The 16,202-nt window shown below is 37.4% G+C and overlaps 1 protein-coding gene across 12 annotated transcripts in view; it reads left to right on the forward strand.

The window, feature by feature from the left end:
* Positions 1-16,202, forward strand: part of RGS7 (regulator of G protein signaling 7) — a 590,397-nt gene that overhangs the window by 547,917 nt on the left and 26,278 nt on the right. For all 12 annotated transcript variants that reach the window (XM_019032166.4, XM_063707301.1, XM_019032153.4 and 9 more), the window contains 6 exons: positions 1,966-2,064; positions 3,604-3,665; positions 4,652-4,762; positions 6,323-6,448; positions 12,052-12,238; positions 15,379-15,468. In XM_019032166.4, coding sequence (XP_018887711.1) covers positions 1,966-2,064; positions 3,604-3,665; positions 4,652-4,762; positions 6,323-6,448; positions 12,052-12,238; positions 15,379-15,468 — 675 coding nt within the window. The remainder of the gene's footprint in view (positions 1-1,965; positions 2,065-3,603; positions 3,666-4,651; positions 4,763-6,322; positions 6,449-12,051; positions 12,239-15,378; positions 15,469-16,202) is intronic.

Below are 16,202 nucleotides of genomic sequence, written 5' to 3' on the forward strand. Positions count from 1 at the left end.
TTGTGTAATTACCTGTGTAACTTCTTTCCCTTCCACTGGATTGTGAGTCCCAGTGCAGAAAGAAGCACATCTATTTTGTTTATTTGTATCTCCCTAATGCTTAGTACTATATCCAGTATATAGTAAGTGTTCAATAAATGTTGAATGAATGAATGAATGAGTGAAAAAATAAATGAAATAAAAGGGCTAGTTTAAGACATTCAGCTCCGTCCTGTTCAGAGTAAATTCAAAGCATATGAGCAAATCCTTGTGTTGAAATGGATGGCCATTTCCTGCCTCTTGTTTGGCATTATAAAAAAAGAAAAAAAAGAAATGGATGTCCTCAGTGATGGGAATTGGGTTCCAAGGGTCTGGTGGTAGGGCAAGAGAAGGACATTGAAGAGGCCTACCCAAGATAGTCTGGGAATAGATTATTCCAATGATTAAGTCCAAGTTAAAATCTATAAAGAAAGGATAAGAGCACCAAAAAAAGGACGGAGGCCAGGCGCGGTGGCTCACGCCTGTAATCCCAGCATTTTGGGAGGCCAAGGTGGATGGGTCGCCTGAGGTCAGGAGTTCAAGACCAGCCTGGCCAACATGGTGAAACCCCATCTCTACTAAAAATACAAAAATTAGCCGGGCGTGGTGGCACGTGCCTGTAATCTCAGCTACTTGGGAGGCTGAGGCAAGAGAGTCACTTGAACCCAGGAGACGGAGGTTGCGGTGAGCCAAGATTACGCCACTGCACTCCAGCCTGAATGACAGAATGAGACTCTGTCTCAAAAAAAAAAAAAAAAAGGACGGAGGGCGGGAGACACAAGGGCAAAACCACATCCAAAAGGCGCAGATACAGAGTCAAGACAGATACAGAGTCAAGACGTAGTGTTAAGTGGACGTAAGGTCCTAGTGAAAGCGGCTCAGGAATAAAAACACATTGAATTTAGAGATATTGGCAAGCTTGGTGACCGGCCTGAAAATTGGCATCATTAGGCATCTGGATCTAACCTCATCTAATTTCAAAAGTGTCTTTGTAAACTTTATCTGGTACTAATTTTGTGGAGCTCATGCAGTTTTATTATGCCCTCATCCTTCTTGCTCATATCCAAAGAAAAAGTGCTCAATAACACACATTAAATTCTTTATTTTAAAGGAATAATACTTTGATATCCAAGAAGAAATAATTTGGCTTCTTCCTTGAGTTGACACGTGAGATGTCTCATAGTCAGTTACAGATAGTTTTTTATCCCTTTAGTCACCAGATCTTTATTTATACTTACTAAGCAATGGGCCTTTCTCAAAAAAGAGTCTTCCTAAGTAGTAGGTCTGACCTTTTGACAAGTTAACTAAAAAATACAAGGGTATTGAGAATTCCAAAGATGCATGACGCCTCTGGGGTCACTGATGTTTGCAAATGGCACCCAATGGCAAGGCTAGTGTTGTGAAGTAAATAACCCACTGTTGATATGGAGAGTAGGAGTACCCTGGTGTCTTCTATTGCACCGTCAGAAATCAAATCAGTAATAGAATTCTTGACTTGTCACTCTCCTCAGTGCCCCATTTAATTCCTATGTAAAATATCAAGTTATTTTTAAATCTTCTTTTGAGTTATTGCATTCCTATTCTATTCTGCATCCACCTCTCTATTTTCTTAAATCAATGCTTATGAAATGTTAGTTAGTGTCGACATTCTCCAACTTGGTATTCCCAGCCTGCTCTCAAATTTTATCACATGCACCTTGTTCTCTACATATAACCAATTATTCTGTCAAAGTTAATAATCTAACTACATGTTTTTTCCGAGCTGTGCTTCTATTTTATATGCATTTGATATTTATCTTAGCAGTGCCTTTTGAATTTTGTTAAGAAGCTTAATCAAATAAGCTTTGAGCGACCTTATTGAATTTATGCTAGAGTGTTACTTTTTAGAAAGTCTGTGACTATAAACGGTATTTTGTCCTAAAATGTTTATTTTTTATTTTAATATAGTCTGTCTATGGTTTACAAAATGATATTAGAAGTCACAGTCCTACCCACACACCCACACCAGAAACTAAACCTCCAACAGAAGATGAGTTACAACAACAGGTGAGTCAACCTATGAGATGGCCTGTTAAAGGTTTACAGAGTAACAGCTATGAAAACCAGAGGGTAAATGTTAATAGTGGGTATTTTTATAGGTTATTTGTATGACTCACTGTTTCATGTGGAAGATTTGCAGTTAAAAGATAATAAAATGTTGTAATTTTAAGTATTGTAATTACTTGAAAATGTATCAATATATGGTAATGGTTTTCAAAACCCCTCACTCTTTATTTACCCAAATCCTTGTTCCTCTAACCAATTGTAAAAATCACATACGCTGATTTGTAAGTGACTCCATCGTCAATAGTTACTTTGTACTCCAAAGCTGTGTTTTAAAGAGTAAGAGGATAAGAGGTTGAGAACATTGTCACACTTCCCACATCCAATGATAGGACACTTTCTTCACAAGAGTGCTTACTCTCGCTTTCTGCAGTGCTGATTTCTCTCTACCTCTTGAAGTTTTTTCTTATCAACACTGGTGTATAGCCATGGAGTCATGCTATACACTACCTCTTTTTTTAGCATTTCATCAATAGTGTTGACTCCAAGTAATATTTCAAAGCAAACTCCAGTGTCTGAAATCAAATAATCTCATGATTGGTTCAGTCATGGGGCTTTATTCTCATTTTGACTCTTTTCCTCTGATATTTTATTATAATATAGTTTATCAAGAGTGTAAAATATACTTTTCTAGTATATTTACAATAATCAGGAAGGAAAAGTCGTTCAGAGAGTTTTTAATTAAAGTTTTCTGTGTGTGATTATTCCATGTGAGCATTTGTCATGAATTGTTGATAAAATTATTCTCAAAACACATATCATTGATACTTTCTTGGTATTAGGAGATAGGATTTATTTTGAAATTATAGTAATAAATACATTTATTTTCTAAATTTGGAGGGAAGTATGATTCTGGATTTAGGTGTTCACCATGAATGAACGTTTAAAATCTCTACAATTTTATTTTTTATTTTTTTGAGACCGAATCTTGTTCTGTCACCCAGGCTGGAGTGCAGTGGTGTGATCTCAGCTCACTGCAACCTCTGCTTCAAAGTCCCAGGTGATCCTCCTGCCCCAGCCCCCAGAGTAGCTGGGACTATAGTACCTGCACCACTACACCTGGCTAATTTTTGTATATATATTTTTTACAGACAGGGTCTCACTATGTTGGCCAGGCTGGTCTTGAATTCCTGGGCTCAAGTGATCCACCCACCTTGACCTCCCAAAGTGCTAGGATTACAGGCATGAGCCACTGCACCCAGCAAAATCTCTACAATTTTAAAATAAAATTACATTTTGTTAAAGTAGGCAGAATGGTCAAACTCATTGCTGTTCTAAAGTGATATCAATTGTGTTCAAATTCCAACATTTCATTTTGTTAACTCTTTAAGAGCCCTCTGCTTTTATTTTTTTAACCAACTTTGAAATTGTACTGACGTAGACTATACTCTTGTTCAGAATTGCCCAGCTGATCATGATTTAGAGTGGAAAATTGTGAAAATGTCATTACTTATGTAACTCCTTCTCTAACCCTCTTTTCAGATAAAATATTGGCAAATACAGTTAGATAGACATCGGTTAAAAATGTCAAAAGTCGCTGACAGGTGAGTATTTCAAAGTGACTGTATAAATTTTAAAATTTCATATGACAATTAAATATGTTTAAAAATGAAAGAGAACTGTGGGGACAGGAGTTGGGACAGATAATTGGAATCCTGTAAGTAATGTGATTTTGTTTTCCTTTTTGCACATAGAAAAACTTTCAAAGAACTCTTTTGATGTAGTTTAAATGACAGAATGATTATAATTGTCTTAAATGCCTAGACATCCAGTCCTTGTTCAACTAAGAATCAGATATAGAGGATAATTTTGCAGAGTCTAGCCTTTTCACTCCTGCTGGAAGACATGAAACTTTCCATTTATTGATGACCTTTGGGCAAACTGGAGCCTCTCTATAAACTTATTTTAACAGTGACAATTGACACTGTTCCTGCCTGACTTCAGAATATGAATGCAACTCAAATTTCAGATATTTTCCTTTGCTTCATTTAAATCTGTTCTTAATGCCATTCATATTCTTCACTTTTGGGCATTGCCAAATCCTACCTCCCCAACTTCTTTCCCTTCTCCCTTTTTAAAATTTTTATATACATTTAAAAAACTTGTCAGTGGCTCCCATTTTACTTAATTCCTGTAAATACTTTTGACAAAATTTCCTTTTAAGCCCTTCTCTAAGTTGGCTAAAATCTGTTCTGCTGTGGGTGGACTGATTAACCAAAGATCGGAACTGACTCTTAGCGGTGTCCTTCACACACTGACCTCTTCCATAGTGCTTCATGTTAACCAAGGGATACTGATTTACATGGCTTAGGCATGGGTAGAGATGGAATCTTTAGCCACAGTTGTCTGCCAAGAAGCACAATAAGTTGTTGCATGAAAGTTACTGAAGCGTGAAGATTGCCATTGGATTTCATGCTTTAAGTGAACAAGGATTCCTTGGTCCCACATTTTTATATTGTTTTCCCTGCTTTGGACTGGCTGCAACCCCAGTCAGAAAACTAAAGAAACTGGAAATGTTTTTTCTCCTTAGTCTACTAAGTTACACGGAACAGTATTTAGAATACGACCCGTTTCTTTTGCCACCTGACCCTTCTAACCCATGGCTGTCCGATGACACCACTTTCTGGGAACTTGAGGCAAGGTAGGTGGCATTTTATCTTTCTCACCCATATGTTGCTTTATTTCAGGGTCTGAGTGAAATGGGAAGGATTTTATTGTTGGCTAATTGTGAATGTCATTTTGTTCTTTATCTACATTGGCCTATATCTAACATTCTTGTTCGAGATCATGGCTTTTGAAACTTAGACATTTGCATTTGCATTAAGATTTGCATTGCTGGAAAGACCGTCCCAAAATTAGAGGTGCAATTAGTCAGAGTTAGGATCTTCAGCTCTTGAAATTTAGCTCATTGCTATTATCTTCCTGGAAAATTCACGTAGCCACAGAGTCTCATGTAGTCAAGTAAAGTGAATGCTAAAGCCATACATACTTAAGCCCAACACAAGTATGTCTTTATAAATTCAATTTTAAGACAGAATGAGCTTACCATAGACACTATAAGAGAAACTGGCAAGACACTTCCTAAGAAAACCAAAGCACCACTTAGGACTCCATAGTTTCTTTCATGAGCTATCTAGGGAAAGAATTACATCATCAGTCTTAACAGACTCATAAGAGGATCATGGCATGTCACTTTACAAAGAAAAGACGGGTACTCTGTCACACTTCTAGCAGTTCTCTAGATTGCATTTCTGGACTCTCTCTCTTTTGCATCCAGCCATGAATCTTAAACACTGGACATGCCCAGAACTCTTCCTCCACAAGCTAAAGATTTTATAGATGAGAAAGCTGGAACCCCAAAATGTTGTGACTCAGCTAGGATTAGGTCACAGATTTAATTGACACCAGAATCATTAGCTAGTATTGAGATCTTTTTGTTACCAATGCATTTTCCCCAGTTCAATATACCTGCATGACCCTGTGTGGCATGGTGGTTAAGAAATGTGTGCCTGGCGTGGTGGCGCACACCTGTAATCCCAGCACTTTGGGAGGCTGTGGTGGGTGGATCACCTGAGGTCAGGAGTTCGAGACCAGCCTGACCAAAGTGGTGAAACCCCATCTCTACTAAAAATACAAAAAGTAGCCGGGCATAGTGGCAGGTGCCTGTAATCCCAGCTACCCGGGAGGCTGAAGCAGGAGACTCTCTTGAACCCGGGAGGTGGAGGTTGCAGTGAGCCGAGATCACGCCGTTGCACTCCAACCTGGGTGACAAGAGCAAAACTCCATCTCAAAAAAAAAAAAAAAAAAGAAAAAAGAAATGTGGCATTGGGGTCAGAATATCTGGATCTTTACCCCTTATTACTTGCCTGACATTGGCACATGATAATACTGTGCCTCACTGTCCTCATCTAGAAAATAATAAGATTAATAGTGCCTATCTCATAAAGTGGTTGGCAAAAACAAAAAGAGACCATTTATGTAAAGTGCTTGGCACATAATGCTCAATAAATGTTAGACTTTATTATTAATACTAATGTACACGATGATTTCATGCAGAGCCGTTAATCGGATATATATATTTTTAAAGAAAAGGTAAAGATGGGAACTTCGAGGCACACATGATTTTGAAGGGAAATGTAATAACAAAAAAATGGGAATTCTAATGAAAGGAATGTATTTGCCTTTGTTTTATCTTCTATAGCAAAGAACCGAGCCAGCAGAGGGTAAAACGATGGGGTTTTGGCATGGACGAGGCATTGAAAGACCCAGTTGGGAGAGAACAGTTCCTTAAATTTCTAGAATCAGAATTCAGCTCGGAAAATTTAAGGTAAGACACATTGCTTGGATCTTATAAGCCAGAGAAATACTGTCTGTGATGTGTCTAGTTATTTTGGAGGTAATACATCAATTATTCTTCCACTAACATCATAATGATGTCATGAACCCATTGAATTTCTGCCACCTAATGAAGGGAAAAGAGATAGCAAGGCAAAGGTTGTCCAACGTATCAATTTCTTGTAACTTATTTTTACGCCGTCTCTGTATCTCCAGATGTTTTAACTATACAAATTTGGTGGCTTTGAAATGGACTCTGTAAAGAAATGCAGTACAGAGAACAATGTTTGGCAAAGTGGAGACTGGCCAATAACATTTATGAAGTTCAATTAAAATATCACCTATTTGTCATTGTTGACTATCTTTGCGTATCACTTCTCAAGCAAGTTAGAGAAGAAGAGACTGGGCAGCTATATCAAATAACTTGAAACCAAACTATTGGGCTGTCTCATTCTCTTTGCGTGTTTAAATAATAGCCACAGGGCAATTGAGAGCAGCACAGCATTGAGCTGTTCGTGAGAGAGTGACACCCATTCTGCCCATCTGTTGTAAACATCATCTTTATATATTTTTAAAACTTGCTAACATAAGGAGGATCTGAAAATTGCATTTTTAAATATAAGACATTAGAGTGGATTTTAATAGCTCTATTTAACATCATTGAAGGGAGTGATAACTTTCCACTATACAAGACTGTTGTTTCATGAGTTCTTTCATTCATTATTCTTTTGAAAGCTGATGCCCAATTTTTACTTTTCCATGACTTATGCAGTCCTGTAAAATTCATTTACTGAAAGTTCTCTGCATTCATTTATTTTCATTGGAACGAAGTAGTGCCAGGCATGGTCACGTTCTTTTCAGGAGATTTAACAGGTAGGAATCCCAAACCATTCAGAAAGATGTAGGACGCTGACACATGTCGCATGGATGAAGCAAAATGACCACAGACAGAACCCGGAGGAATGTAACTCTCTGTGTGTGCCTAGCATGGATTGCTGGCATGCAGCTTCCTATTCTCCTTCCAGTTTATGGGAACCCTTCATGCTTGGGCTTTTGCAAGATCTTGCTGCTAAAGTTGCTAAAGTTCTGTATTGAGCCTACTAATAACATTTTCTATATTAGGTCACATTGTCAATAATTGAGTGCAAGAATTCATTAAAAGGCTAGGTGCGGGGGCTCACGCCTATAATCCCAGCACTTTGGGAGCCGAGGCAGGTGGCTCTCTTGAGGCCAGGAATTTGAGAGCAGCCTGGCCAACATGGCAAACTCCATCTCTACAAAAAATTAAAATTAAAATTAACTGGGCATGGTGGCACATGCCTGTAGTGCCAGCTACTGGGGAGGCTGAGGAATGAGAATCGCTTAAACCCAGGAGGTGGAGGTTGCAGTGAGCCGAGATTGCACCACTGCACTCCAACCTGGGCAACAGAGCAAGACTCTGTCTCAAAAAAAAAAAAAAAAGAATGCATTAAAAATAAAGCAGAGATAAAGGATACTTGAGGCATTTTAGTGGCTAGGGAGATGGACGTTCCTCTCATTCTCTAAGTTTTTGAAAACATGCTGATATCATTTGTATCATCATAAGTAAATAAACAAGTAATAAGCCTTACCAGCCTCGCCTAGCCAAATAAAAACATCTCCTTCTCTCATTAAAATTACGGTCTATTGGTAGATACAGACAAGAAAACAAATCACAGCACAAAATCATGGGTGTTTAGTTGGGAGAAGCAGAGAGGGATGCCTAGCCCAGAGTTAGAGATCAACGAAGGGATACTAGGGGAAATCGCTTCTAGGCTAAGAGCTGGACAATGGGGAGGAGATAAACCATCAAAACAGGAAGAGAGAAGATGCCTTTGGAAAAAGAGGATAGCATGTGGATACTAGGTTTCAGGCATGAATTGAATTCCTGCCAATTTCTTAGTTCAAGCTTTAATCATTTCTTATCTTAATCATTCTATGCCGTACTAGACTCTAGGCTAAGTAATTATATCTAAGAAATATTAGATTATCTTATATATATATACACACACATTATATACATACACACACACATACATATATTTCTTGAGTGTCTACTATATGCCTATCATATGTTTCCTTAGTAAGTATAGATCAGTAGATAAATGAAAGATGTAGATTAATTCTTGAATACCTACAAGACACCAGAATATATTTTATATCTACTACTTTTGTAAGTATGCTATGTTATATTTTGCATTCATTATTTCTGATCATCACACATCCAACCACCAAAACAACATAAAATGTAAATATTGCCTCATTTTATAGATGAGAAAAGCGTGGCTGAGGAAGGTTAAGCCGAGAAAGTATGGCTAAGGAGGTCAGATTGCATGTAAGTGGCATTCTTGGTTTCCTACAAACCAGTACCAAGCTACTACTGTCCACTGCTCCCCAAATGTGAGCCCTACTCTGCTTCCACTGACATATCTGTGTCACACACTGAAGGAGACAAAATGGTCCAGTGGTCAACAGGGCTGTGAACTGCACTTAAAATAAAATAACTCTCCGTGCATCTTACCTAAACAGCTGCCCTCCTACTATCAGTGAGAGTGTGTCACTCGTCTGAGCATTTGTTTTCAAATATTAGGACAGGAAAAAAATAAGAAGCACTGTTTCTCGATAACTACTTATGCTTCAAATATACCCTCTGCTCTCCCTAATAGAGAGCAGAAACTTGAAATTTTATGGTGTATTTCCCTCATTCTTTTTTTTGAGCAAAACACATAGCATAGAGCAAGTGCTAAGAAAACGTAGTAATATCATGAGTTTTTATCTTTAAGTGACTAAAAATATGCCAAGTACTTTTCAGTGCCTTCTGTCTAATTTATATCATTAGTATACATTAATGGAATTAATTTAATCAACTAATCCAATGGAAACCAATTAATCCAGTGGAAACCCAGTGAAATGGGCATTATCATCCCATTTTACTGATGAGGAAATCAAGAATCAAAGACATTAAAAATACTTACTTAGGTTCCAGCTCCCATGAAATAAAGGATATAGGATTTTTTTTTTTTTTTTTAAGAGAGATGGGATCTTTCTCTGACGCCCAGGCTGCAGTTCAGAGGCACTGTCATAGCTCACAGCAGCCTTGAACTCCTGGGCTCAACTGATCCTCCTACCTCAGCCTCCTGAGTAGCTAGGACCACAGGTGCACGCCATTGCACCCGGCTCCTCCATGCTATTAAGCTATTACAATAATTACAGTAATGGTGAGAATAAGAAAGGCAATGATGCTGTTAGAAAGACCGTGTGAGGGAGTGGTTGTGAGCATGTCATCTGCTGCAGATTTTCTGGGAGCAAACCTCAGCTATGACAGTAATAGTGAGCAACCTTAAATAAGCAACTTAATCTTCATATGCTTAGTTTCCTCTTCTCTAAAATGAGGGAAATAATAGAACTTGCCTTGTAGAATTACTGTGGGAATTAAATGAGTTAATATAGGTGAATCACTTAGAGCAGTGCCTGCACCTACATAACAGTGTAGGTGTGGTTATTAACTTCTCAACCCCTTTGTATTTTATGCTTATTTCCGGGCCCATTTCAGATGTCACTGGATTTAGAATAGCTTTGTCTAGATCCCCCTTTTCCAATCCAGCACTTGCCCCAGCAGAGGGGCTCTTTCCTGCTTGCCTATCCCAGACCGTCTAGTTCGTTCTCTTCCTATAGAGCCATTCATGTACTTCCTGGTGTTATGGCCATTTAAATGGTTTATCTTTTTCTCTACTCATTCTTTGAGGACAGAGACTGTTTTGATTGATGTGTTCAAAGTGTGCTGGAATGAACTTGCCTGAGCATATGTTAATTTCAACACTCCTGCTCCCTCGGATTATGCGTAGTATTCCCTTTTTTTTTTTTTTTTTTTTTTGAGACGAAGTTTTGCTCTTGTTGCCCAGGCTAGAGTGCAATGGCATGATCTCTGCTCACTGCAACCTCCACTTCCCGGGTTCAAGCGATTCTCGTGCCTCAGCCTCCCGAGTAGCTGGGATTATGGGCATTCGCCACCACACCCAGCTAATTTTTGTATTGTTAGTAGAGATGGGGTTTCACCATGTTGGCCAGGCTGATCTCAAACTCCCGACCTCAGGTTATCTGCCCGCCTCAGCCTCCCAAAGTGCTGGGATTACAGACGTGAGCCACCGCGCCCAGCCTCGCGTAGTATTCCTATTGGAGTGCACAGTGTCTAAATCTGTGTTTTAAGAGGGAAAGGTCTTGAGCCTTCCTTTCTAAAAGTCATGGTGGTAGTTTCCTGTTTGAGGCGTTGTCAAAGTTAGATTATCCTCTGTTACATATATCTATAAAAAAAAAACAAAATCTGGAAATGAAAACTCAAAAATCACTAGACTGAGTAGTAGTTGATATTCTAATGCTAGCTCATGCACTTCATTACTGATTTCTGATTATTTATTAATGGTCAAGTTAAAGCTTAGTAGTTACGAAGGTACTGCTGATCACCTGTGCCTCTCTTAAGACTCTGTAGCCTGAAGTTTGCTGTCTCTGTGGCCGTCTTTGCCTTTCTTTGACTTCGTCTACTATTAGAGCAGTAAGAGTGTTTTTGGAGGATAACACAGTCCTAGCAGCTCCTTTTTCTAGTAGAGTGTTTGTTTCTATTAACAAATTATGATCTACTCACTTATCTTTTAAACATTATTTCTAGAGTTCTAACCAGCAAGCTCTAGCCTAGAGCAAAATATTGAAGAAATGCAACTGATTAATACAATGTGGCCCCTTCTCACTAGACTTTACCACTTGCTGTTATCAACCAAAACACACTCCCAGGTTCTTTCAGTATACATATGGTATAAATAAGTCTATCTTCATAAGTAAGTCAGTATATATTATTCTGTGGCTTCTGAATTGCAATGACGCCTCTACACATTTAAACTTTTCAAATAATTCCATGTGAAAGCTTGCTGCTTTGGTCATTCCATAACTCTCTCAATTAAATTAGCTTAACATTAGTTAATTGTTTTTATTTTTCCAGCCAGAGCATTTTCTGATCTTATGTCCAGGCCTCTTTTAACTCCAGCAAAGCTTCTTTGTAATTCCCTTACCAGCTAGAACAGAAAAGGCTCTCCATACTAGCCCCCATTGCTGAAATGGACAGAACATCCAAAGAACACAGTGTAATGCACAGCTTTATCTCCCAATTGGAGGCTCCATGTCCCACACCTTTAATTCCCTTCAAACTCCTCTTTGTTTTCAATCAACACTTAGCAGTGCCACTTTCCTTAGGTAAAATCAGTGTTATACGGGGCTCTGACAGATCTGCTTTTAACAACAAACACTTAGAGAGTTTTTCATATTTTTTATATTTTTATTAATATTTTATTTTTATTTTTTAAATATTTTTATTAATATTTTTATATTTTTATTAATAATTATTTTTATAATAATCTTCCAAAGAAGATTATCCTTTGAACACAGTCAGTACCACCCTGATACTGGAAGCCCTCAGAGAAAGTGAGCTGGCTGTGAGTCGTCATGATGAACTGCATGATCCGTAAATGTCACAAGAATTTTCAGATGATGGGCCATCAGAGTAAACACCCGATCTCACATTCTGCATAGATTCTGGCTGGCAGTGGAGGACCTGAAAAAGAGGCCTATTAAAGAAGTACCCTCAAGAGTTCAGGAAATATGGCAAGAGTTTCTGGCTCCCGGAGCCCCCAGTGCTATTAACTTGGATTCCAAGAGTTATGACAAAACCACACAGAACGTGAAGGAACCTGGACGATACACATTTGAAGATGCTCAGGTGGGTGTACGGTGAGCCTCACATCACAAACGTGCTTTCGAGAAGTTGAGCGTTAGATATATTCATTTTATTTTCATTATAAATGGCAGCTATTTCTAACATTTTCAATTTAGATAACTGTAAAATAACTCTAACTGATCTAGGAAGGAACAAAGACACATTAAACTGAATAGTTTTTTGAAACCTGGGAATATTTTCTAAGTTTGAATATTTTTATATGAAGGGGCATATTTGAAATATTTTACAACTTTTACTTTATTTTCTACTCTGTTTGACCCCCCAGTAAGTGAGCAAACACCATCTAATGATGACCCCACCTCAGTAAAAGATTTTTTAAAACATTTTTTTAAAAAGATTTAAAATCTTTAAGGCATCTTCAATGTAGAGATTCTAAGACTCTGACATTCCTGAATTATTCATTATTATAAATTATTCAAACTGAATTAGCTTAAAGTTATGTCAAACTCAAACCAGTTTTATCTCTGGTGAAAAAAAAAATCAAACATTAGATTCTGACATTTCTTAAATTTTCAAGTTAATTTTTTAGCCTACAGAAAGAAAAAATAAGGAAAACTGATTCTAACTTCCTAAGGCAAATTTTTAGTCATCTTTTCTCAAACTGGATCTTAATTCCCTTTGTAGAAACAACTTGAATTTCTGCCTTCTCTCAAAAAATGTTGATACTTAAGAAGAAAAATAAACTTGTAATGAGGGGATAGTGTTTCCTAATAATGTGGTATTTTATTTTATTTTATTTTTGGAAACAAGTTCTCTCTCTGTTACCTACAGTGGCATGATCATGGCTCACTATAGCCTTGGCCTCCCAGGCTTAAACAATCCTCCTACCTCAGCCTCCCAAGTAGCTGGGACCATAGGCATGCACCACCATGCCTGGCTAATTTTTTTTTATTTTTTTTTGTAGAGACAGGGTGGGTCTCCCTACGTTGCCCAGGCTGGTCTCCACCTCCTGGGCTCAAGCAATCTTCCCACCTTAGCCTCTCAGAGTGCTGGGATTACAGGCATAAGCCACTGCACCCACTCCCTAATGATGTGTTGAAGTTGGTTTTTAAATCAGAACAGGCATACTTCATAACTTCTTAAACTTCTTTTGGAGAAGAATATTAATTCTAAAAAGTACCTTTTAAAAAACACACATTACTAAAATAAAATGTAGAAGATGAAGAATGAGATACACGAATATCCTTCCTTATTTCCACTCTCTATAGAAAATATATTTCTCCTTGGCTTTCATTTAAAGAAATCAGCAACTGTGTAGTAAACTAACATGAATTTTAACAGCTAACTGGATACCTATCCCATGTGGTTCAGCCATGGTCTCCAATGTAGAAATAATTACACTCTAGAGAGACACAGGACAGAGAGCAGGCCGGAAACTCTGGCCCTGCTGCTCACTTCTCTGCTGATTTTTCTTTCTTTCAGTCCAAGATAAAATGTCGAGCATCTTTCTAGAGCCAACAATGTGGAAAATGTTTGGAATGCCCTTCCTGAGGTTTAAAATAGAACATTTTTTTAGTTATCGGTGTCATTTAAAAATATTCTTGCCCAAGAGGATCCTCTTTTCTTACAGAAAAAAAAATTCTATAGAAAACGATACCACTTGGCCCTAGATTTCTTTTTCAGTTAAGCTCAGATATTTAATTCTAGTTTTTTTTGTGGTTTTTAAAAAAAATCTGATCGTAAGGTAAATTGCCTGGGTTCTGATTTCAGCTCTGCTCTGTGACCACTTCTCCACACCTGTTTCTTCACCTGTAAAATGGACATAATGGTTACCAACCCCATAGGAGTTTTGTAAGGCTTATATTAACTAATACAGGAAAGCACTTAAAAGAGTACCTGCCATATACCCAAGTATATTTGAGCACTTACTATCCACACCCCATGCTTCGCTACACATTTATTATTCCTTTAATCATCACAACAATGCTATTTTATAGATGAGAAAATTAAGGATCAGAGAGATGAAAAAGTTGGCCTATATTTATCCTATTTGTAAGTGGTAGTTCTTGAGCAAGGTAGAATCTGAATCTCAAAATGCTTAACTCCAAAACCAGCCATTGCTCTACTTTTCAAACAAATTCCCATACAGTTCCAAACTTAACATCGTTTGAAGATCACCGTTGGGCTAAGTCTTGAGATTTAATCCTGAACGTCTTTAAATGAATTTAAAGTAACTTCAAATTATTGCTGTTGTGTTTAAGACCAGAGAACTGGAGTCATTTCTTGACACATCTATTTTCTTCAAGAAAAAAAAAAAAAAGAAAAGAGAATTGGAACATTCAGAATACTCTCCAATAGTTCCAAGCGCTACACCTAACTGATATTTCACTAGAGTAGGAAGATCAAGGCACATGTTAGCTCCCTGAGCTGCAGTAGACCAGAGTGGAACCTCCCTAGATTGGGTCTAGATTGAATTGAATGAGTACCTTTTTCCTTTTTTTTTTTTTTGACTTGTCTATCAAAATTCATCATCAAAACAGAATATTGCAAACTTCTTAGGGGCAAATGATCAGCTATTTACTTAATCTGTCACTGGGTAAGTAATAAGAAAGAGCACACAAATTTGGAGATTTAGCAATTAAATATCACAAAATTTATTTTTGGACTTGTGCTCTGACCCAAAGTGGGTGTGTAAGACAATTTTCCATGCAATTTGTACCAAAGAGATGATTTGATTCTTCTGGGCAGTTGGCACCCTCCCAGTAAATGTAGAGGCCAAAGGTATCCAGGATGATTACTTAGTCTGAGTCAACATTACCCACTTCAGGCCTGGAGTAATTTTAAGAGACAGAAAATTTAGTTATATTCTCTAGTGATCTATATAAGTCAACAACTTGATTTGAGGTAATTTTATGATATTTTATTAATCAAATTCCATTTTTGTAATGATTGGATGTGATTTGCCTCCTCAGTAGCTCCTAAACCAATTTAAACAGTGATCTATGAATGAGATAATGAATTTGAAGATCTAAATATCGTGTAAATAGAAGGTATTCTAATCAGCATTGTTATTACTATTTTTCGCTGCTACTAGATTTGTTCTTTAGCCAAGTGTGACATCATGATATTTTACTTTTCCCAAGAAATCATAAAGAAGCACCTCAACCATTATTTCTTTTTAGGAGCACATTTACAAACTGATGAAAAGTGATTCATACCCACGTTTTATAAGATCCAGTGCCTATCAGGAGCTTCTACAGGCAAAGAAAAAGGTACTGGTTTTTTGTGAGTTGTTTTTTCTTGACCTAGTTCTCAGTTATAATTATTTGGAGTAATTACCTCTGCTGAATCCAGGGTATTGGACTAATGGTAAGTGAACATACTCCAAGACCCTCCCCCAAACCTTTGCATTTTATAAGGGCCATTTAAGTTGTTTCTGTTTGTTTATTGCTTATTGTATTACTTTCTGTTTGTTTGTTTCTGCAGATGTTCATGCTTTGCAAAATTTATTAGAAGCTGTTTTCATGTTTCATGTTAGTCTTCTGTATGCCTAGTTTCATGGAATCAAAATTACAATAAAGAAAAGAAAGTAACAGAGTCATTAGGTCAAAAACTTGAAGAGAGGTTTCTTTGTTTGGTAAGCTAGAATGTATGTTTTGAACCACAGGCCTCGTAACTGAAAGTAGACTCACCTTTTTCAATAATAGATAACAAAATGTAGGAATGTTTGCTTCCGAATATTTTTATTTGGCATTTATCCTGAATCACTTAATATCCCTGTGATGAATTTTATACACCTAGCATGGTAGCCAAGCACATTATGGGAGTATTGTAGTAGACCTCATTATTCAACAATGTCAATAATCAATGTCTCTCTGTTCATAACTCCTTATGTAATCAATATAACAGGGAAGAGAAAATCTGGACATAAACATCAACGTCATTCATTCTTTTTAATGTTAAAATAGTTCATAGCTTCTTGAAACTCTGAGTTTAAATTATAATT

This window comes from Gorilla gorilla, chromosome 1 (genome assembly GCF_029281585.2).
Source record: "Gorilla gorilla gorilla isolate KB3781 chromosome 1, NHGRI_mGorGor1-v2.1_pri, whole genome shotgun sequence".
In the NCBI taxonomy this organism is placed as follows: Eukaryota; Metazoa; Chordata; class Mammalia; order Primates; family Hominidae; genus Gorilla; species Gorilla gorilla.